Source organism: Thalia democratica, chromosome 2, assembly GCF_965202585.1.
Source record: "Thalia democratica chromosome 2, ktThaDemo2.hap1.1, whole genome shotgun sequence".
In the NCBI taxonomy this organism is placed as follows: domain Eukaryota; kingdom Metazoa; phylum Chordata; class Thaliacea; order Salpida; family Salpidae; genus Thalia; species Thalia democratica.
In genome coordinates this window covers 37,701,986-37,726,150 of record NC_139166.1, presented here as the reverse complement: position 1 = coordinate 37,726,150, position 24,165 = coordinate 37,701,986, and the positions used below count along the sequence as shown (strand labels likewise).

At 27.3% G+C, this 24,165-nt stretch overlaps 1 protein-coding gene across 1 annotated transcript in view; it reads right to left on the bottom strand.

Annotated features, from left to right (window-relative positions):
• The window catches only part of LOC145828574 (trehalase-like), a 67,942-nt gene that overhangs the window by 6,850 nt on the left and 36,927 nt on the right, over window positions 1-24,165 (bottom strand). The window contains exons 9-13 of the mRNA XM_082936329.1: window positions 20,478-20,555; window positions 20,280-20,414; window positions 16,536-16,611; window positions 12,563-12,662; window positions 12,309-12,404 (exon numbers count right to left, since the gene is read on the bottom strand). Coding sequence (XP_082792455.1) covers window positions 12,309-12,404; window positions 12,563-12,662; window positions 16,536-16,611; window positions 20,280-20,414; window positions 20,478-20,555 — 485 coding nt within the window. The remainder of the gene's footprint in view (window positions 1-12,308; window positions 12,405-12,562; window positions 12,663-16,535; window positions 16,612-20,279; window positions 20,415-20,477; window positions 20,556-24,165) is intronic.

Sequence of the window (24,165 nt, the reverse complement as noted above, 5' to 3'; positions counted from 1 at the left end):
ACTTAAACCAATTGTTTGATTTTTCAGTATTTTTTTGTAATTTATATTTTGTAAATTAACAAAAATAATGGCTTGGTATATTATAAGTATTTTGGATAGTTTTTGTATTTAAGATTTTATAAACAAAATTAAAAAGTTAAACTTGAAAAAACATAATCAAATGTTTGATTTGTAATTGTATATATGTAGTCTATATTCAGTAAAATTATATAAGTAGTTGCTTGGCCTTATGTGTACTGTTTTATGGGCACTATTTTATAGTTTTAACAAAATTTTAAACTATCAAATTTTAACAAAATATAATTTAATTAAATGTAAATATAAATTAAACAATAAGTTTATTTGTGTTTAAGTTGTTTTTTTTTGTAAATAAAATCTTAACTACAAAAACTATCCATAATATTTATATAAGGCCTAGACACTGTTTTATTTTTCATTTAATTGCAGCAATATCTCAATACTACCCATAATTTATATGAAATCACATCAAATTATGGGCAGTATTGATTGAAGCAATTCTATACACAAAATAGTGCCCATAAAACAGTACACATAAGGCTAAGCAACTACTTCTATAAGTTTACTAAATATAAATTAGAAAAAAAATGTATATAAATCAAACAATTGGTTTAAGTGTATACAAGTTTTTGTTTATTTTCTTTATAAAGTCTTAAATATAAAAGATACCCATAATTAATTAATACACATAACCTTTTAATAAGTCTAGCCACTACTTTTGTTAGTTTACAAAATAAAATTTAAATAAATGCACATATAAATCAAACAATTAGTTTATTTGTATTGAAGTTGTTTTTTATTCTTTTGTTTATAAAATCTTAACTACAAAAACTATCCATAATATTTATAAAAGGCCTAAAAACTGTTTTATTTTTCATTTAATTGCAGCAACATCTCAATACTACCCGTAATTTTAATGACATCACATCAAATTATGGGCAGAATTGATTGCAGAAATTCTACTAATAAAATAGTACCCATAAAAAGACCGACCCGTTTTCCAATGGTTACGTAATCTTTTTTAAGGTTTCAGCCGCATTTAAAATTTCCCAATTGTTACGTCTTCTATTACACCATTTTAGTCGAAGTACAACCTTTCGCTCGACTTAGCAGCTACCACTCTACATTCGGAAAGTGTTGCTTCATTTCATTGTCCACACCTAACATCTGAGTGTTTTTTTCATCTCCGGGTTCTACCCCGAAATTTCCGATTGTTGTTTAAAAAGTTAGTAACGTTTTTTTTGTACTTTCTCTAGTAGTTAAAAATCAGTAATAAATTTTTGTGTGGGTTGTACTCGTTTGAACTTAACTGTAACTAGTTATCAATCGGATCTAATATTTAGGATCCGGCCGGTTGCGGTTCCGGATCTTTTATCTAATCTAAGATCCGGCCGGTTCCGGATCTTTTTTATAATTTAAGATCAGAAATGTTTCAAGTTTTGTGTAGTTTCAATAGAGAACAAACTTATAAATTTTAACTAATATAATACCATTATTAAGTAAAAATTGTTTAATACTGAATTTAAAAAAAAACACATTTTATTGTCTAAATGTTTTATTTTAACACTAGGAAAAAGAACGTTGTAAATAAACAAAAAATCTACCTATAAGAAATCTCAGTTCAAATATTTAATTTCAAGCTACTTATACGAATAATTTTGAATTTTGTGCGTTGTTTGATGTAAAATAAAATAAATCAAATGTTACAATGCTTTAAAAATAACAAACTTTTTTATTTATTTACGGCTTTACATAAGACTTACAAAATTAAAACTATAAAATTAACAATAATTTCTTTTGCAACTGTTTACATAAACAAAAGTAAGTAATTTAGTAAATAGCATTTACTCATATCAACGCCATCAAGCTACAAAGAAACTTATTCTTGTTTTTTTCAAGTTTTGATGAAGAAATAAAAGTTTTTATCCGGTTTTTGGAAGCAATCGATTCCGCTTTTGTTCGAACAAGTATTAGATTCTAAAAATAATCTTTCAGAATGAATCGAAGATGGTAGTGCTGAAAGATACTTTCTTGCAAACTTGACAAGATGTGTATTTTTCCCGTTGAGTCCCACCAAGACAAGCTTCTTCAACTTCTTTAGCCAAAAATAGTTTAATTTCTTTCTCAATTTCCTGATCAACGGAATTTTTGCTCACTTTCGTGAGTGTTTGCACTTCTCTCCGATTTAAATGTAGAATAGAACAACAAAAAAATTTTGGGAACATCATTTGTAGGTATTTGAGCTTTAGGTTTATTAGGCGGTACTAGAGGAACTTGACTACTTTGACCAGTATCACGACAGCTATTAACTTTTGCTTGTGATTTCAATAGCCTCACAACCTTCTGTTTGAGATTAGCAGGGAAAATGTCAAGTCGATACCGTAGATCAACAGTTGTTGTGAGTTAAAACAAGTCGTTCTCATAAAGGTTGATTCGTGTGGCTGTTATTAATAATATAAAACATTTTTTCTAAAGCCTCTTCCATATTATCTGCCAAGGTTGCCAAAGTTGTAGAATTACTTTGATCTATACCTGGTGGACTATTAGCTTTATAACTAAAAAACTTTTTTAGAACTGCTGCATGCGGGGTTACACTTAGCAGCAATGCGTTGTTTATCTACACTTCTGCGTTATTATATAAAAGGTTCGAGCAGTTCAATAAAGAGGCAAAAAAGTTTCCATTAATCAGCTGTAAGAATATTTTCGGGTTCAAATTTGTTGTTAGCCTTCGTAGTTCTGAACATTTGTTTTTAATTTTTCTAATCTTTTCAGCATTAAGTAGGTTGAGTTCCACATTGTTTCAATATATTGCACAAGTAACAAGGCTTTTTGCATTGATACTGATGAACTTAAAGTGACCTGGTTTTTTTTTAGTTTCTCGCACGCTGTAGAAGAATGATTAAAGTGGCCAAAAGTTTGACGGGCCTTGGCTATCAACACACTTAAGTTATTTTCTGAAAACAGTGAATATTTAATTATCAGTTGAAGCGTGTGAATGAAACAGGGTGCTGAAGAGGATTCTAACATCAACATACCAGCCTTCATGTTAAATGCATTGTCGCGCAGAAAACCGTGAATGCGATTCATATTAATACCCAAATTTTCAAGCATCTCCTTTATGTTTTCACAAATATTAAAACCAGTGTGAGAACCTTCTAATTCCTCACAGTGCAAAGCTCGGTGTTTGTTTTCAAAGCTTTCATTTAACCAATGCGCTGTTTTAGAAAGGTATGATGTATTTGTCTTCTAATTTGTCAATATGTCACTTGTAAATGACAAAAACGAAGCTTCTGATACCTCAGTATGAACTTTATCTTCAAACTTTCATAAGTCTGAGGAAGCTTTGTATCAGTGAAGTACTTAGTGCTCGGACTTTTAGTTTCAAGAAAATAATAGCTACACAAAAATTTATTAATAGCATGCATAAAACCTGTATTACGGGCAACTTAAGTTTTGAAGTTGAGTTTTCGGAAGTGCGGGCAGGAATAAAAGAATTCGTACCGTTTATTTAGGTTGTCCCTTCTGTCGGCTTTGGCGATCGCGAAATTTTCTAATATGCAAGTACTGCAAATGCTTTGTGGGTTTTTGGCTTTGCCAATACGGTGGATAATTTCCCAGTCTATTTTGTAGTCAATGTTGTTATTTTTAAGCTTCCATATATACTTCGATAATTCTGTTCCGTTCTCTTTATAGGTTTTAAAGTCACTAATATGGTTTTACCATCTTTTTTTGAAAGTACCACCCGTTGAGCCCAAATAGTTTTTTGTTTCGTTTTTTGATCTGATAGTCGCTTTATATTTTACATTTTCAACTAAGCATTTATTCTTAAGGGGACATTTGTTTTTTGTTCGACAGTTGCAAAGTGTTTCGTTTTGTTCATCGTTTTTTGTTTTTAAGTATTTTCGATTATGTTTTTGGATTAATTTCTTTATATTGCTCATACAGCTATATGAAACTTTCAATTATTTCTGTTTGTTATTTTGTTTAACTTGTGACCTTCTTTAAAATTTTGATCTATTAGTTGCAATAAAGCTTTACCTATATTGGTTCTTACTGATTGACAGTAGTTTGGGTTAAAGTAGATTGTTTTTCTTGTTCGTGCTGGTTTCTTTTTGTTTTGGTTTTTTTGGTGGTTTGAGTATATAAGTTTGTGTTTGAAATTTGAATTAGTTAAAGCATTCTGGTACCCGGTTGTTGATTCATTAAAAATTTCTTCGGTTTTTGAGAGTCTATTGAGTCTTTTTTTAATCATTGTTGGTAGGTTCTTTTTGATAATGGACAAGTGATTCGAATACATGTTAATATAATTGGTGCTGGAGTTTTCTTTTTGGTATAGTTTAAATGTATTATTAGTAGTATCTAGAGATATATCTAGGAAATTGCATTTAGTCGTGCCTATTCTTATTTTAGATAAACACATATATACACCTACTTTAGCATCTATTCTTTCCTAAAAGTATTTATTATTTTACAGAGCTCCGTTGACACAGAAATATGTGTTAGTTTAATAAAAAAAGAAAACTGTTTAAATTTGTTATTCATTATGTATTCCAGTTAGCTTGTTTCGCTAGGATCTTTATTAGCAAATGATTAACTTTAAATTTTGAATAGTTAAAAACAGTTACGTCGTAAAGAATTAAATGTAAAAAAATTTGAAAGTTTAATTTAGAATTAAGATATACTTTATTGGTTTAAAGTTATGTTTAATATAGAATTGATAGAATGAAAACATTTAAGATTGTAGAAAATTTGTAACAAATTCACCCTGTTATTAAACTACATTTAAGTTTTAGTCATTTTCGTCATTTGGCGGTTAATGTTTTCATTGATTGAGGTTGTTGTTAATGTATTTTGAATTTGAGAATTTACAGTTTAGAATTTGCAGCTTGATAAGTTATTCAATTTGGTTTTATATTTCGAAAATATTAAACTGTCCTAAAAATTTAAAACTAGTTGTTTTGAATTTATACAGTTTTACACATAATTAAAATTTTAAAATAAAGTTTTGAAGACTATTTATCTATATTATATTTCTTATTATTTAACATTTCAATTATTAAATATGGATCAGGGAAATATAGGTCAGGCCCCCAGCACCAAACGCTCTAAGCGTTTGGCTGTAAAAAAAGTTAATAATAAAAATAAGAGAAGCTTTATCTCCCTTTCTAAAAGTAGCCCATCCCCACAGGCCAGAGTTACAAATTTACTTGAAACTGAACTAAAAAGTAAAACTTTGCAAAAAGTAAAGCATTACAAAAACCGACAAAATTAAGACACTAAAAAACGCTGTTTATATAGTTGAAAAGTTATAACAATTAAAAAAGTCAAACGATTGTTTTGAAAAGTCTATAAATTTTTGTTGCACAACATTTAAGTTTAAAAAGTTTTCAGGTTCACAGCCCGTCGTCAATAAACTTTCGGTAAACTGATAGAACTAAAACACATTTATGCAACTAACTTAAAAACAGTGAAAAAATACATCATGACGCAGTAATTCAAAACTATGTATAAAATTAATTTGTAAAGTGCTAGAAGATTTTTAGTACATTATAATGATATTTTTGTATGTAAAAATAAATTTAAATGAAATGAAAATAAAAGCAAAAAAATTTCCGAAATAAAGCTTAAATTAAAAACTATCTAAGTAGGGAACTGTTATATGTAAATTATTGTTAAGAAATAATTACTGTTATCGATGGAATAAAGATGAAAATCTTTTCTAAAACGAAACTTTAAGTAAGTATAAAAACCTATTTTAATATGAAAATGTTTCTTACAAACTTCTCATCTTATAGATATAGTATTATTGATGGATAGAAATAACTTTTTCGAAACCAATCTTATATGAAAAAATAAAGTTTGAAAGTTTTAACGAGTAAATGTTTTTTCCTAAACTATTGTTTTTAAGTAATAATTTTATCAAATAAACAAACGGTTAAAATCTTTTCTGTTAGAAAAATATTTTTTTTTATAAAACTATCTTAATAAAAAACTGGTTATTGTAAAACTATTGGTTTTATCAGTTTACCATTATCTATAAAAAGGCAGTGGTTGTTTACGGTTGCTTGAAATAAATTGACCTATTTAATCTATAAATAATCTAAGTTTGTATGGTTGCTTGTTGAGTCTGTAAAAATAATCGAATATGCTTTTTCAAAGGTTTTGCTGGATGTTGGATGTTTGTTGGCATAGTGAAGATTGATAGAAGCTCGATCATTTGTCTTGCTGATGGTTATGTTCTACCAATTATGTCTGTGAGAGCACCATCTTTGGAAAAAAGACGTAATTGTCTTTTCTCAAAGTGCTCATCACTTTGCCGCATAAATTCAAAAAGTTTTGAAATTCCTTTTTTTAGTTTGATAATGTTGCCACTCTTTGATTTTATTAAACTTGTTTTTTTCACCATCTTCCTTCGCTCTCTCGGTTGCATAGTAATCATATCAACTCGGGTGAGACCCACCAATTTTATCACTATCTTCATGGGCTTGGATCTTATAGTTGGTTAATAGTGTTGCAGTTGTTTGTGAACGTTTATATGCACTAAAACACTCGGGTTCAATTCTATTTCTTTTTTTGTGAGTTTTAAAAGTGTTGGAAAGTTTGTCATCCGAACACTTACATTCTCGATAATTTCTCTTGCCTTTTTCAAAGGAGGTCCAAACCGATCTTTCCATTCTGCTGTAATTTTAACCATATCGTCAACTAAAGTTTTGCAGAAGCAAGACTTTAAACATTAATTTTTTGAAACCTTTAGTGCTTAAAGAAAATTGAGTCTAATTATCTCTCCTTAGTCTAATTGACTCTCGGAACACAATTGATTTGTAAATGGAGCGTGGATGGTGTGACCTTGACAATTGTTACAAATTTTCGACTCGCAAGTTCTATGAACAATGATTTCAATTAAAGATGGTAAAAGTTTTTGCTGTGGATAGAATTTTGAATCTACTGTCTAGATAGACCTCAGCACAACTAGGATTGTTGAGGAGGTGTTCATAGATGGATGATTGTTCACTTTTAGGCTTTACGTCGTAATTAAGAATAAACCTTTTTTAGCTTTTTCGTATCATACTGCTCTCGCCTGACATGGAAACGTTGAGATGTACGACCTACGTAGTCATTTCCGCAATGACAACGAGTAATCAGACCTGTTAGGTCACAGCGCCCTAAGTTGTATAGACTTTCAAAAAAACATAAAAAATAAATTCCACTAACACCCATTTAATCTATGACTAAGTCACCACAGTTAACTTTATCTACCTTTTTAGTTTCTGTTTTAGAACCAATATTAAAAAATTCTTATTTTACAAACTACCTGATTCTTTTAGTTTTGTTTTTAGTCTTAAAAGCTTAAATAATCTGACCTGACTAAACAAGTATATGGTCTCGTTTGACATAATAAGTTTGTTAACTGTCCTGGACATGACGTTAAATTGTTCTGGTGTATGGTTCGATAACCGAAAGGTTTTACGTACACCAGGTCCTGGACCAAACTTTTTGAGCCCTTTTTTGATCGTTCAATTAACAATAATTTAAACACTATTTTACAAAAGTACTACTTGAAGAAGTTTTAAACATTTGTTTAGATCAGTTGTAAAATTCTTACTGTATAACTTTTACCGTTGAAGAAAATATTTTCTTATAATTTTACTTATTAGATAGACTAGATTTGTATATAATTATCAAAGCGGTCCAGGACACAGTCAATTGTTTTTACTTGTGATTTTTTTCCTGCACCAATAGCTACAAAAAATCAAACGATGGTTTAAAAATCTACAAGTTTATTGCATACTTTATTTCAAATCGATTTTGGACAACAGTCCTTCTTCAGTGAACTTTAAACTAACACAATTAAAACACATTCATGCAACTAAGTAAATAAAAGTAAAAAAAATATTTTGACGTAGTAATATTGACAAAAATATTACTATGATGTAAAAAATCTTCTAGCTCTAAAAATTTGGTTTTATACACAGTTTTGAATTACTACGTCATAATAAATTTTTCACTATATTTACTTAGTTGCATGAATGTGTTTTAATTAAATTAAAAACTAAATTATAAATATTAGTTATAATTGAAATTAAAAATAGAAAATAAATTATAAATAATTTTTTGAACAAAATTACCATTTTTTAGGCAAATACGCAAGTCTGAGTAACTAAAAACTAGCCTAGGTATATTCATGATGACTTTTTAGGGGTAACTTAATGAGAAAAAAGTTTTGTGATTGTTTTCCAATTCTAAATCAAAACAGTGAGCCGTGCAAATCTTAATTTCTCTATTAGTTATGCGTTGCATGACCTTCTTCATTTTTTGTTTGATGGCACAAAATGAATCTTAGGAAATTTAATATTGACTAAAGTTAATTTTTTGTACACGAAAGTAGAAAAGGTGTTGTTGCACTTTGTAATAACCTTTATATCGAATAAGTAACAAAAAATCAAACGATGGTTTATTGCATACTTTAGTTCAAATTGATTTCGGACAACAGTCCTTCTTCAGTGAACTTTAAACTAACAGAATTAAAACACATTCATGCATCTAAGTAAATCGTTTGATTTTTTGTTACTTATTTGATATAAAGGTTATTACAAAGTGCAACAACACCTTTTCTACTTTCGTGTACAAAAAATTAACTTTAGTCAATATTAAATTTCCTAAGATTCATTTTGTGCCATCAAACAAAAAATGAAGAAGGTCATGCAACGCATAACTAATAGAGAAATTAAGATTTGCACGGCTCACTGTTTTGATTTAGAATTGGAAAACAATCACAAAACTTTTTTCTCATTAAGTTACCCCTAAAAAGTCATCATGAATACAATTAACGCAACTCAGTCCAAAATAAACCGCTTACCCTCCTTCGGCCCACATCCTTGCCCAGTCTACCTCCGCCGTCCTTATATGGGTGAAATTCGGTTAGTTTAGCAAGCTTCATTAGCTACCTGTAATAGCTTTTCGCTTTTTTCGAAAACAATTCCGTTAAACGGGCGGTTGGTGTTGTACACACCAACCGCCCGTTTAACGGAATTGTGAAAAAGGTTAGACCTACCCATGAATCAAGTAATGTAGTATACATTTTATGTCATTGCGGAAATGACTACTTTGGTCGTATATCTAAACATTTCCATGTCAGGCGAGAGGAGCATGCTACAAAGTAGTTAAAAAGGTTTATATTCAATAACGACGTAAAGCCCAAAGGTGAACAGTCATCTATCCATGAACACTTCCTTAACAATCCTAGTTGTGCTGAGAACTACCTAGATTCCAAATTCTGTCTAGAGCAAGAAAAACTTATCATCTGTCAGTTCTAAAATCATTATCACCGTATGTAATTTCTTAGATACAACTTTAAACCTGACTAACAATATATATAAACCATACCGCAAAGAAAATTCAGAGGTAAGATATATAAATAACAAATCAAATCATCCTAAAGTTATAAAAAGAAACCTCCCAGCGATGATTGAGAAGAGAATTGATCCAAAAATGAACAAATATTTAACAACCACGTAGCCACATACCAAAATGCTTTAAACAATTCCAACTTCAAACATAAGCTAAAATATACAGAAAATGTAAAGACCCAAACTAAAAAGAAAACAAACCGATCAAGGAAAATCATTTACTTTAACCCCCCGTTCTGCCAATCCGTAAAAACTAATATCGGCAAAGCATTTTTCAAGATAACTAATAAACACTGCAAGGAAAACGAAACATTTAATAAGATATTAAACAAAAATAACTGTAAACTGTCTTACAGCTGTAAGAGCAATATTAAGGTAATAATACAAAAACATAACAAGAAAACTCTATATAAAACCAACAAAACCGAAGAACAAAACGTCACCACCAATACCCCATCCTGCAACTGCCGATCAAAAAACTCATGCCCCTTGGATAACAATTGTTTAATAAAAAATGTAATTTACAAAGCTACGATAACATCTCCAAAGGAAATAAAATATTATATTGGCTCGACCGGAAACACTTTTAAAAATAGATGGTACAACCACAACAACAGTTTCAAAAATTATAAAGATAACGGGACCGAACTAGCAAAATACATTTGGCATTTGAAACATAAAAAAATCACCTACGACATAAAATGGAGCATCCTTCACCACATTGGGGAAATTAAAAGCATACATAGCATCTGCAAAACCTGTATTTTAGAAAAGATAGAGATAGCCAATGCTAAGAAAAAAGTCAACTTAAATAAGAGGTACGAACTATTTGCAAACTGTCCACATTTCCAAAAGCTCTGCTTTAAAACTTAAACTAGCACCCGTTGATTAGTAAGTCAAATTATTTGTAATTGTAAAGAGTTTTTATCGCCCATGTAAAAATTGTTTTCAGTTTTTTATTTACACCAAAACACGATACCAAATTAAAACTTTTGATTACATAATCTTTATTCAATAAGGCAATTTAACAAAAAGTTTTCTAAATTTCTAGCTAAAGTATACTAATTCAAATTGTGCGCCAATTTAAACAACAATTTAGTTACGTCATAAATCTAACTTAGAAATTTTCATCTTTAAGTTTCAACAGTCAGTTTATAGCATTATCAATTGCAAATGTTGTGTTTAGTATTCTATTTGTTTTTCTGACAACTAACTTCAATGTGAGTCATGTTTTACTATTTTTCTAGTCTATCTTACCAACAAAATTCTTAAAAGCGTATCATAAACTAAAAAATTTTTACTTAAGTTTAGTATATTTAAGTTTTATTTTTGCTTTTAAATAATTAGTTTTCATTTTTGTTTTACTTCCATTTATTTTGTTCAAAAATTTTTTCAGACCTATTTACAACAACTGAGGATCTCCTATATGCAAGTATAGGAGTGAAACATTGTTTTGTTAGTAATAAACTGTTAAAATAAATATTAAATAATACAATATCTTAAAAAGTTTTCCTTTGGTAACGATTTTTATAGGAAAATTTATATACAAAAAACTCTTTTTTTAATTTCGGAAAATTTATTAATTAGTTTCGTTTAGCACATTGCCAGAATAAAGTTGCTAAAATATAAAAGTATGGTATAAATTTTAGTTCTGTATAATGATTTTAAAATATCTAGCTGAAAATAGTTACGCCAAAAAAATTCAAATGTAAAAATCTAATCAAAATTTAAATTAAGTTATACTTTAGTATATTTAGTAATTTTTAAATAAACTTAAGTTTCTTTAAGTTATTAAAAACAACGATATTTCTATAACTTAAAACTATATAAAGTTGTTTTAAAACTATATAAAGCGTTTTTTAGTATTTTTATTGTTGTCGGTTTTATTTAATTTTTTAATTCTTATTTAGTTCCAATTAATGTTTCTACAGTCTTAAATGCTTTCATTCTTATAATTCTATCTTAAAAACAACTTCAAACTATTAAATTATTGCTGAATTCTAATTTAAATGTTACATAGATTTTTACGTTTGACTTTTTATAACGTAACAGAAAACTTTTAACTAGATATCTAAAAATTATTTTAAATAACTAAAATTTATCCAAACTTTTATCAGTTTTTAGCAACTTTATTCTGACGAGGTGCTAAACGAAATAATCAATATACCTTCAGAACTTTTATAAATGAGTGATTTGCATATAGATTTTGTAACAATATCTTAAATGTTTAAGCTAAGTCAATTTACTAATTCTATAAGACTTTTAAAACTAAAACATGATAAATAAAAATGTTAATGAAGAAATATGTAACACTATGCTGTAAGCGGATTTAACAAAACTGTACTAAAAATATTTTTAAGAAAATACACACCATAAGCAATTTTTAACCAACAAATGACAAAATATGAAAAAGACTAACAATAACAATTAAGTATAAAAATAAAATTGTATATACAAATAAACTCAAATCTTTTTTATAGAAAGAAGAATTTTTTAATACTTTTAAAACTATGATAGCTCTAAAAAAATAATCATAATATAAAAACTAAAATTTAGCTACAGTTTTCATGGAGTTCTCGAAAATGTTAGTTTTTACTTTTTATACTTTATAAATTTTTAAACTACATACTTTTATAATTAACACATTTAGTAATTGTCTAGTTTTAGTTTGATTATTTTTTACTACTGCTTACTGCTTATTAAACGAAAAAAAAGCGCTCAAAATATTTGGTTTAAGAACTTGGTGTATGAAAAACCTTTCGGTTATCGAGTCATACACCACGGATACAGTCTAATGTCTTGTCAAGGACAGAGTATACTAGACTTAAATGCAAATAACTGTACAAAAATTAAGTAAAGTAACTTAAAAGTAAATAAACTAACAACAAGAGGAGGCCATGCATTTGGAAAGTCCCATTGGTGACCACTTTTTGTTAGAGAGGTTGGTATACCTCCAGGATATTCTAGCACTCCTAAATCCTAAAAAAATAACTTTTAAATAACTAAGAAAAACATCTTTTATGAAGTCTAAAGATTTACAATTTTTTAGAAGTAAAAAAGCTCTTTAACTGTTTTGATAAAAAAAAATCCACCTTAAAGTGTTTAATAGCTCAAACATACTTTGAAAACAAACTTACTTTCATAGTCGCATACATAAGTTGTTCTCTAGAATCTTGGTCAACTTCGAAAGAAAAACTTTTACTCCAGAGCAAGTTAAAATTTGAAGCAAAGTATTTTCTAAATGATTAAATATTTAGAGGTGTAAAAAACCAATTTTTCTATTTGGTATTTTTACAGCATGTAGCTGCTAAAAAAAATATCTTAAAAAACAACATTTTCAAATAAAATCTAGCAAAAATTTAAAATTAATTGAATAAAATATTTAAACTTTACAGTTATCGTTTAAATACTTAATTTTATTAGAAGTATATAACTTTGTATTAGTTGATTCAGTACTGTAGTTTGTTGAGCACAAGTATTATTCATTTTATTAAATAAGTCCATGATTTTACAGACTACTTGTACGAAATCACCCACTATTAAGGTTAAATATAAACCCCTTTCTCAAATCGAATATATTTTTAGCTCAATATTTAAAATATGACAGTATTCTATACAGCTATTGTGTTATAAATTTTATTATAATAAAATTCCCAGCTTAGTTAGTCAAATAAATATGCTACTAAAAACTGAGAAGCCCCTATACATTTCTCAGTTTAAGTAGCATCATAAAAAACAAACAAAATAAGCGTTTTATAGATATCAACATGTTTAATAAAAACATCTCAATTGCTGAGTGAATTTCGATTTTCTTAAAACAGAATATTTTTTGACCCAGCAAAATGAACATAATAAAAAAGCAAAACTAAGAAAAACAGAAGTTGGCAATGTCTCGTATATTATTAAACTTTTATAAAAAATAAGTATACTAATCTAAACAATTTATTAACTCATGAATATTCAAAAAAGGAATCTGCTGCAGTAGTAAGGTTTTGGAAAAGTTCTTATTCATTAAATTATACATATGAGCCAATGTAATAAGTCAACAGTGCATTTATAACGTCTAAATCCCTATCCTAACCCGTTTTCCCAAAGTTTTAATCTAAACCCTTACCCCAAACCGATTACCCAAACATATAACAAAAAAATATTTCAAAACAAATAAGCAGAAGTTGAGTTTATTAAGTATTTTTTATTTCTGGCAATCCTTTTCGTCGTCATCAAATAAACACTATTAACAACAGTGTTCTTGACTATATATGACCGGTCTCGTCATTTTTAGAACTCAACAAGCAGAAACTCTCAATAAAACGCTTATCTAAGTCTAACTAAGCGGGCTTAAGTACCTTAACACTCAATTATTCCTTTCTAGCTATTGGCAAAAAAATTGCTATATACTTTTTTTTACCTTAAACAGTTTAAACTACTCTAAATAAGATAAATATTTTAAATTTTGTTAATTAAATCAATTTAAATAACTAATTGGTTAATTAATTTACCGTTAAGTGATAAAACTACTTTTTATTACAAAAATACTTTTAAGTATTAAAAAAAATTTCACACATTAATTTTTTTTTCATTAGTTAAAGGTAATAAAATGTTTTGAAAATAAAATTTAACGTGTATAGCTTTAATCTTCCAGCTAATTTTGTAAATTTAAGCTTTGTAGTTTCAAATAACATGTAAAAAAGAATTGAAATATCACTAGAGTATTTTTGTGTTCAAAAAATAAATAACTGAAGAAAATTAAAGATTTTTAGTTAACATGTAAAAATGTCAACTTAAATAAAAAACAAACCTTAAATCAAAAATAAATATTTATGCTAAAAAGCGTAGGAACATCTAGTTTTATATATACCTAGTTTTTGTAAAATTAAAAGTTTCTTTTTTTTTTTTTATTATACCATAGGTGGCATAAAAATAGTTTTGGTGAAGTAAATGACTTTTGTAATATTAAACTTATAAGTTTAAACGATTCTGCGTTACATGGCAACTAAAAATCGACAGTTCGAGTTCAAATCGTAAACATTTTGAAAAGAACATATTAAACTACATAAACGCATATTAAAACATTCCACAATTTAAATTGAAAAAACTTGAAAAAATAACAACTTTAGACTATTTTTAACCAGCTGTTGTATATTACTTACAATAAACACAGTCAAAGCATAAAAAGATAAGTTTTAGTAGTATTCATACTATTAATTTACACATATTCTTGTCTTCAGTAATTTAATGTATAAAGGTATTAAAAAAAAATTTGCATTTAGTACTAATAAGCAATTAAATACTAATCCCTTTAATTACATCAGGGTTGCCACTTTACCTGGAAAGCTAGAAAAACCTGGAATTCGACAATTTAGGCAAAAATAACTTGGAAAAACCTGGAGTTTGAGAAAGTTAAAAAAAATCCTTTTTTGTTTTGTCTTTTTAAATCCATTAGATATCAATACCCCACTGTATACCATGGTTTAATTGTATTTGTTTATGGACTATAACTTAATAGTTTTTAAATTAAATATTGTTTAGCATCAATATAATTCTTAATTTATTGATTTTTATTAACTTTTTTATTTTTAAAAAAAAACTTAACTCAAATTAATTTTTAATTATTTGTCATTTTTACCATTACTATTTTACTACAGATTTACAATTTGAAAATCCGCTCTGCGGTGAAACTGAGTAATTGTTTTTTTCTCAAAAATAATAAATTATTGATACAGTAGTCACCATCTTTACGTTCTTTATAATCTTTATATTTTATTAAGTTACAGGAAATTGTTCCACAATTTTACATATTTAAGTATTGTTTTGATAAATTTAAATTTTAATTCCTCGTTTAAACATATCCAAACTAAAAATTTATTATTTATTTTCTTTAAAAGTCATTAATTCTCAGCAAAATTAAAAATGTTTGTATAATAAACTTTAGATCTCTGTATCTTTTGTTATGGAAAAGAATTGAGACAATTTCTTCTTTTTATTTGGTTTTTTTGAACCAATTTTATTACATGTAACTAAAAAAGTCAAAACTTCGCCTCATAAAAACTAATTGATCTTTATTATATAGCTAAAGATTAAAAAAACATAAAACTTTATATAATTTATTAATTTGAAGATGTACGCAAATAAGAATAACAAAGCTAAAACTACATTTAAGTATCAAATCTATTTAAACTTATAAGTTTTAATTTATATTTTAAACAGGAAAGTAAGCCTAAAGGTCAGCCTGATTTGCATACTTGCTGAATCAGCAAACTTTTTAAAAGCTTTTGTTAACATTTTTATTACTTATCCACCTTACTCAAACATATTAAAAAATAAGCAAAAAACTCAAGTTTTAATAGTCAAAATTTAAAAAAAATAACAAAAAAGACTTTAATTTTGCTTACCCAGCAAATATGAATAACTTTTATAGTCATGACTGACCTTTAAGTTTGATAGCCCTTTAAACATCAATAATGTACCTCACTAAGTAAGTTTGCTGTTCTTATCGACGATTAAAAGTGTTAATTTAATTATACATTAATGTTATTAACAAACTTAGCTAACGAATTTCGTAATTATAAACTTAGCTTTTAAATTTTAGTATTGAAATTTTTAAGTTAGACACACCAGGTTTTAGTTTTTTATACTTTAACTGGTCTTATTAGTAATCTTAAATGTTCTGTTTTATTCTGTCCTTACTTCATCTTTCGGAATTTTAATTGATGTCATATGAACTGTCAATTTGAATCTAATTTAAAAAGGCCAAATGACAATCTACTGTATACAAAAAACTGGAAAAAAGTAAAAAAATAATACTTTTAAAAACTTAATCAGACGAAAAATTTAGAAGCAAAATTATTTTTAGTTTGTTAAATTTACTTTTACTTATTATTCGCCTGTTTTATTTATTGCATCACTGTGTTTAAAATTTATTATTATTATTTATCTTTTTTTTTCTATGCACCATACGCATAGCCGATTTCGGCTAGTAGCGGGCCTGTTAATTTAAAAAGCCAACGCCTGAACTAGTTTTTATAGTTTTGCTGCATCCGTAGTTTAGATAGTTATATATAAAAGAGCCTTAAAGTACTTCTTTAAGTTAAAATTAAAATTTAAACAAACGTGTTATGCCTTTTTGTCTTTAAATTGTAATCGAAATAAGATTCAGCTGTATTATTCCACAAAATTTCTTCGATGCCTTTAGTTCGTTTGTTATAAAGTTCGGTATAGTTAGCAGCATATTTCATATTTCCTTTTATAATAAAAGTATATTAAAAACAAACATTAAAAATAAAAATTAGACTTTAAAATAACAACAAAACTATTTTTGATAGACAAAAACTATTATTTTTAAGTTTAATCAAAAAGATATTTTTTTAAACCGGAGTTGTTTATGAGCAAATAAATTTAAAAAAAAGCTTTTAAAACTAGTAACAATAAAATTTTTCTACACGTTATAAATATGTTTAAGTAAAACTTTTCTTTTATGTTTACCTTAAAACTAAACTCTAGCTAGATAAAACTTAAAAACTATGATTTAATTGTCCTGGACAAGACCTTAAAAGGTATCTGTGGTGTGCGACTCGATAACCGAAAAGTTTTTCGTACACCATGTCTTAGGACCTAATATTTTAAGCGCTTTTTTTATCGTTCAATAAACTATATAAATATCTAACACTTAGTAGTATTAAAAGTGTGGAATCTATTACAAAGTTTATTATCAGAATATACTATTAAATATTTATATATTAATATATTATCAGTGTATGGTTTTCCTTTTTTATTATACATATGTATTGACAATAATATTTTTTAAATTTATATTAGAACAACAACTTAAATTTTTCTTTTTAAAGTTTAAAATTGTGTTAAATGTTAGTTTTTCAACATACTTCTACTTACTATTATTCTTATTGATACCATAACACCAAGTATTGAACATTTTTATATCACAAACAATTGTTTTTAATTGTGAATACCATTCGGCTTAGGATACCAGAGATATTGAAAAATTGTAAATCAAAAATATGGTAATTATAAGATCAGATAAAACCTCTAATTTTTTATGCTAGCCTGCAACTCTATAAAAATTATATTAAATAGCTTAACTACCGAATATTCTCTAAGAATTTCTATAAACAACAATTTAATATACTTCTAAAAATCGACAAAGCTTTTATTTTACACACATTATTATTCCTACAAGTACTTTCAAATGCCTCGTCAGCAAGCAATTAGAATAATAACTGGAGAAACACAAAACTTATGTATGTAAAAAGTTTTTATAAAAACATATCATGACGTTAAAAAGAAAAGAAAAACAATGAAGTTTGCAGTTTAACTATTGCATTTTATTTAACTTTTTAAAGTATACAAATTTATTTTTACAATGTATAACATCAAAACTCTAAAACTTTTATAAAAAATAAAGTATATTGTTGTCTCTAGTTAAAACCGGAAAAGTTAAAATAACTTTTTACCTGCATAATTTTTTTTTCCTCCAGTAATTTTTCAAACTGCTTGCTGACAGCGCATTTAAAATTATTTCAAGCAATAATAATGAGTGTAAAATAAAAGTTTTTTTTTGATTTTTTGAAGTATATTAATTTTTAAATTTAGCAATCAAGTTAAAGACAAAAAAATCACTCAGAGTAATTTACATACCAAAAGTACGATTTGAGAAACTCAAATATTATAATATTGTTACTATTCTACAAAAACAAATGACCCAACAATAAATGTTATTATACTTCCCAAATAATCTCCAGTTATAAAATAAACAATACAGTAAAAAAATTGTAACGTTTAAGTGTCTCAAATTGTCCTTTTGATATGTCAATTATTATACTTTTGGATTGTTATTTTACTTGCTTGCTGAAGAAGTATTTAAAAGTACTTCAAGCAACAACAATGACAGAAAATTAAAAATGTTGTTGATTTTATTTGAAGTATCATAATATTTTATAAAATAAGCAATAGAAAAGCTCCTAAACTTCATAAGGCTAACACCCAAGGACCATAAATTATCCATTAAAAAAGAGCATCTCACCAAAGCAATACATTTTGTTGAACGATACACCACAATCACTAACAAGAAATAGATACACAAATGCCAAACAACATTATGTTATGGTATGAGAGACAGACTTGACAAAAACATCCAACAATAACAATTTTGAAATAGCAATGGGTTCTTTCAATGACAATGTAGGTGTATATACCTTTAATGAGATATCACGAACCATAGGTCCATCTAATTTAGGCCTATACAGAGACAATAGTCTCCGTGTAGTACAGTTATCTTCCGGATAAAGCCTCAAAAAAATATAAAATCTTTAAATCATAAAATTTCAGAAATATAGTTTGTTATAATCATTGATATAAGTAAAACCAACACAGATTTCCTGGATGTCTAACCTACCCTTAAACAGCTACTGCCTATACCGAAAATCCAACTCTAGAACTTATTATATGAACAAAGGCGGCTCAAACCACCCTAGAAACTTACGTAATAGTACACCGTAAATAAACGAAAAAAGACTATACTATGCGAAAATCCATAAAAAATAAATGAACTCATCGCTCACTGTCCATCATTTGAACGACTTTTTAAAGGCTAACTTTAATAAATACTTGACAAATTTAAGTGTTGTGTTTTACCAACCCTCAGAATTGTAATGTTTCACTTAGATCTTTTTCTTTAACTTTATTTTTGAAGGTTACTGAAAAACTTTTTTTTTTGTGGTTTTATTAGTAATAATCTATACGGTATTTTTAGTATTTAAAATTTTCTTTATCTTAATTTCAATCAGTATTTATTTCGGCGATCATCAACAAAGTTGAGGTGTTTCGCGCCATCAAAAATAGATAATGAACTTCACCATACAACCATCAACAACAGCATCCGAGATAACCTATGACTGGTTTTGTCCTCATTAGGACTCATCAGGTAGGCTTAGTTGCGAGAAACCGCTGCTGGTATCTAACCAAGTGAGCTTAAGTACATATGCACTGAAGCGATAGTTTGTAGGTTAAGTCCGAAAAGTTGACGCAGCCAAATCGTTCACAGCTCAACGTCTAAGACATTGTCAGCTTATTATAAGATCTTACGCTCGTTTAAACAGTTTTAAACAGTATTTATTTCGGCCATCATCAGTAAAGTTAGATGCTTCGCGCCATCAATAACAATCAACAAACTTCACACAAAGTTCACCCAAAAAAGACTACCAACAACAATTTAAACCTTAATTTAAACTAAAGTTTTATGTTTATGTTTAAAACACTTTCTTGATTTTTAAAATAAGAATTTTTCATTTAAAACCATTTTATACTGCATAGTTCATAATAATAAATCATAAACAATAACAACTAAAATTTTAGCAACATATAATAAATTTTCTTTTATTTACATAATTTTCAAAAATCCTAACTCAACTTTAATTATATATATTTTTAGCTTTGTACAATAACATAATTAGCCATTATACAGTATTTAAATCTTTATAACATATTTCTATAAAACTTAACTACATTTTCACAATTTTTTTATTAATTTTTGCATAGCTTGTTACTTAAATATTTATTTTTATTGTAGAATCTCAAATAACTTATATTATAAGTTTGATAATCCGTTCAGCGGTGAAACTGAGTTACTGCCTGATTTAGTAATTAATATTTTTTTTAGTTTTAAATACTATCGTACCAAATTAATGTTTCATTCTGTATGATGTAGTTTTATTGATAATATATATTAAAAAACGCTTGAATTTTTAATGTTTAAATATAAGGAAAAGTTGTTTTGTTTTATCTTTTTGGTGTAATAGTATTGAAACTTAAATTAATAAAGTAAAACTGAAATAGAGCAACCTAATAATATGTAAAAACTTGCTAGTGTTTTCTCTGTTTTAGCTAAAATACTATTTAAATCAACAGGTACAATGTTTTTTGTGTTTAGTGTCACAATTGTTTCATCGTAAATATTGCTTTCTTCCGAGTTGTTGTCTAAATGTTAAAATAAAGTGATAAGTAAATAGTTTTAAGCTGATTATATAATTAATTTCGTACCAGACCAACGGCTTGAGAAATCCCAGCCACTTTCACATGCTGACGCAACATTTTCCATCCATTCTTGTTTGTCTCTGCCTAAAAAACTTAAGTAAGTAATTTAGAAACTAACAATAGCCCTTTTCGTACCATTAAAACACAAAAAAATAAAGTTCATTTTTAATGCTTTAGTTATAGAGCAAACGTATATATATATATAACGTTAAACAATAATTGCTTATCAAAAAATATAATCTACCAAGCAACTATAAAAACAGAAGATATAACAAAGTTTTACGTAGGTTCCACTAGTACAACATTTAAAAACAGATATAGCAACCATAAAGCAAGCTTTACTAACAAATTAAGAAGGCACAATACCGAATTATCGGACTATATTTGGGAGTTAAAAGACGCAAAAAAAGACTATAATTTAAAATGGGAAATACTCTGCAGAACCAAAACAAAGCCGAAAAACAATAAAACATGCCATTTATGTTGCTTTGAAAAGTACGAGATTGAATAAAAAAAAAAAAAAATTATCATTAAATAAAAGAAAAGAAAGGCAGCAACCATAATCAAAAAATGTATTTTAAAAGAACAAAAACCACTAATTAATAACAAAAATATAACAACAAAATAAATCCAAAAACAAGAACAAACAAAGTAAAAATAAGTTAACTTGTACATAAGTTGTTTTTAAAATAGGCTAACTAAAATTATTCAATTTTAGTTGAAACGTCACAATGTGATTTTTGTGTGATTCTTTAAAAATCTTACTTTGTTTTTTATTTCGTTCTGAGGAGATGCATAAAGCATTGAAACTAAGTAAACAATTTGAAAATTAGTTGTTTTTTTATATTATAAATATATATATATATTATATTATATGTTAATATATATTATATAAACTTGAACACCTTCGAAAGAGCCCACTTAAAAATCTTTTAAATAATTTATTGTAAAAGTAAGATTTTAAAAGCACTGATACATATGTTTCATAAAGCTAAACGCTTTAATCATCAGCCAGTTCAATTTAAAATAAAAAGCACTTTGGTAAACATAGATGCAAAAGTTATACAAAAAAACAAAAAACAGTGTGACGTAATATTGTGCATTACAAAAATCGATCTTCCATCTAACTAATCAAACAACTAAAATTCACAAAGACCACAGTTAAGTGACTATAAAATACTTCACACAAGTCACTTTCTATTCTCTGAAATTTCATATATTCACTTTACCCTCCGACTATAATTCTTCACACCTTTATATGTTAATTTCCAAGTTTAATTGGAAGCCTGTATTCAAATCACAGATAAACCGTGCTTTTTAACCTACTACGCCCAAGAGAGCTAGTAGGTTTTTTACTGCAGGTTTATACTTAGCATATGACTACCTTGTTGTTTTACATTTTAACTTTCATATATAACACAATTTACTTATTAAATGTATAAAATATCTGTATGGGATATTTAAATTAAACAGCCGACTCCTACTTTACCAATTAATTATTTTATTAATTATAAAATACAATATATATTTAATTTAGATCATTATGATTTTATGTATGTCGCTGTAAATTAATTATCGGTCAGTACATTGTAAGCCTAGTAATAATTATGTTTTTTGTGTTTTGTTTTTTCCTTAAAGTTTAATTTTTTAATTTTTACACTTTTTGATTTTTACATTTGAACTAAATCTGCTTCCTAATTCTATATAACTTTGATTCAATCATTACAAACATTCAATATATAATATACATGTTACATCGAGTTTCTGTGACTTTTATTGTCTTCAGCGTCGTTAAGTTTTATTAAATTTTGTTGATTCACCGACTAATGGTTGATGTTTTATTTTTGTTCAAAATAGATTACATAAAAACAAAATCAATGTTCTTTACAATACAAATTAAGTAGTTTAAATAACCTCATTTACATTGTGACGTAATTGTTAGTTGTAACGAATGTATTTTTTTCGTTAGTTAACAAAAGTAAATTTTGAATTAGTTACCTTTCCTATTAACGTGAGTTGTTTGTTTATATTTTTGTTGTGTAATTTAGCTTACTTTACTTATTTTAGACTTAATAATCACAAATATCATATAGTTTTATAACAGTCGGATTTAATATTAAGTATTTCACCTATTAATAACTATTATCTGTAGAATATATCTTATTTTAATGAAAACATGCATACATCCACTTTATTCTATGCTTCTATTCTCTCATTACAGTAACTATTTTTTTACAGAACCCAGTTGAAGTGTGTTGATTCGTTGACACACAGAAACATATGTTGGTAGAATAAAGGAAGATTACTGTATAATTTTTTTTTATAAAATACTTCAAAATTTATTGTATTTTAGAGGAGCTTTTTCATATGTCGACAGGACGATATGATTTCACTTCTCTTATTTAAACAACCTTCCTTTTTTAACGCATACACAACGGCTGTTGATTCTTTTAAGCACAGCCTACAAACAGAGTTATTACCATCTGCTATTGGCTGCGCTCTTTTTATTACCTCCCAAGTTAATTTAAAATCAATGTTTTGGTGCTTTAGGCCGCAAACATACTTCGAAAGTTCACTCTCATTTTCGTTTACACCACCTTTAAAAGATTTTTTGTGGTTAGCATATTGAAATCTGAACTGAGTGGAGCATAAGCCGATGTAGAACTTCTTTTCAAGGTCAGAGTTAATTGTTGCCTTGTAAATAATGTTCTCTGAACGGCAGTTGCCCCCTTTCAAATCATATTTACAGCCACCAGCGCAATTACGCTGATTGTTGATTAAACTACTTTTGTTTAATATTTTGATTGTGTGACTTAATTACTCTCCAAATTCGCCATACATGAATAACTAATTCGCATATTATGTTTGTTAAAGATTTTTGATAATGGGTTATTTTTGTTGAAATGTTTTTACTAGATTTATAAATTCTCTGCCAATTTTTGTTTTGACTGAAGTACAGAATAGGGGGTTATACCAAGTTATATTTTGCTTTCTTTAACTTTTATTGGCCGTTTTAGTTTTTTGATCCGGTGTTTCAAAATCAAGTTTATCATTGTTACCGCATTTTTTCATTATTAATTCGTAATCGTGATATGATTTTAAAAAGTTTTCTTCGTTACTTGACCTTTTATTTAAACGTTGATTAATTATATTTGCTATCTGTTTTATAATATTTTTTGGTGGCTAGAACATTTATTTATATACATAATTTTTGCGTTTTGCTTTTTATAAGGAATATAGGAGAGATCATGCAAGTTGAGCTTCACATCCAGGTAGTCAGTTGTCAACATTGGTGATTCAACAGTGACTCGTAACTCCATAGATTTGAAGAAGGCGTGCGTTTGTTTTTTTAGCCTTTTAACTTAAAAGCAAGAAGAATTAGGCAGTACAGCTAGACCATCGTCCCTGTACAACCCAACTCTTTCTAAACCAAAAATATTTTTCAACCCGTCCAACAAAAAAGTCCTACTAATTCACATAACTCTGCACCCATGAACGATCCCTGCGCTACATCAAAAAGAAAGCTGGTGTTATTTGCAATCTTCTTTCGCCACAGGTTTCCTTGTTCATAAAGTACTGATTTACATGCGGTTTTTATTAGACTTAAGTCTTCAGTAGATACGCTAGTATAATTATCAGCAAATTTTAGTGATTTTTATATCAATTCTTCGCTGATAGAAGGATAAAAATCAAC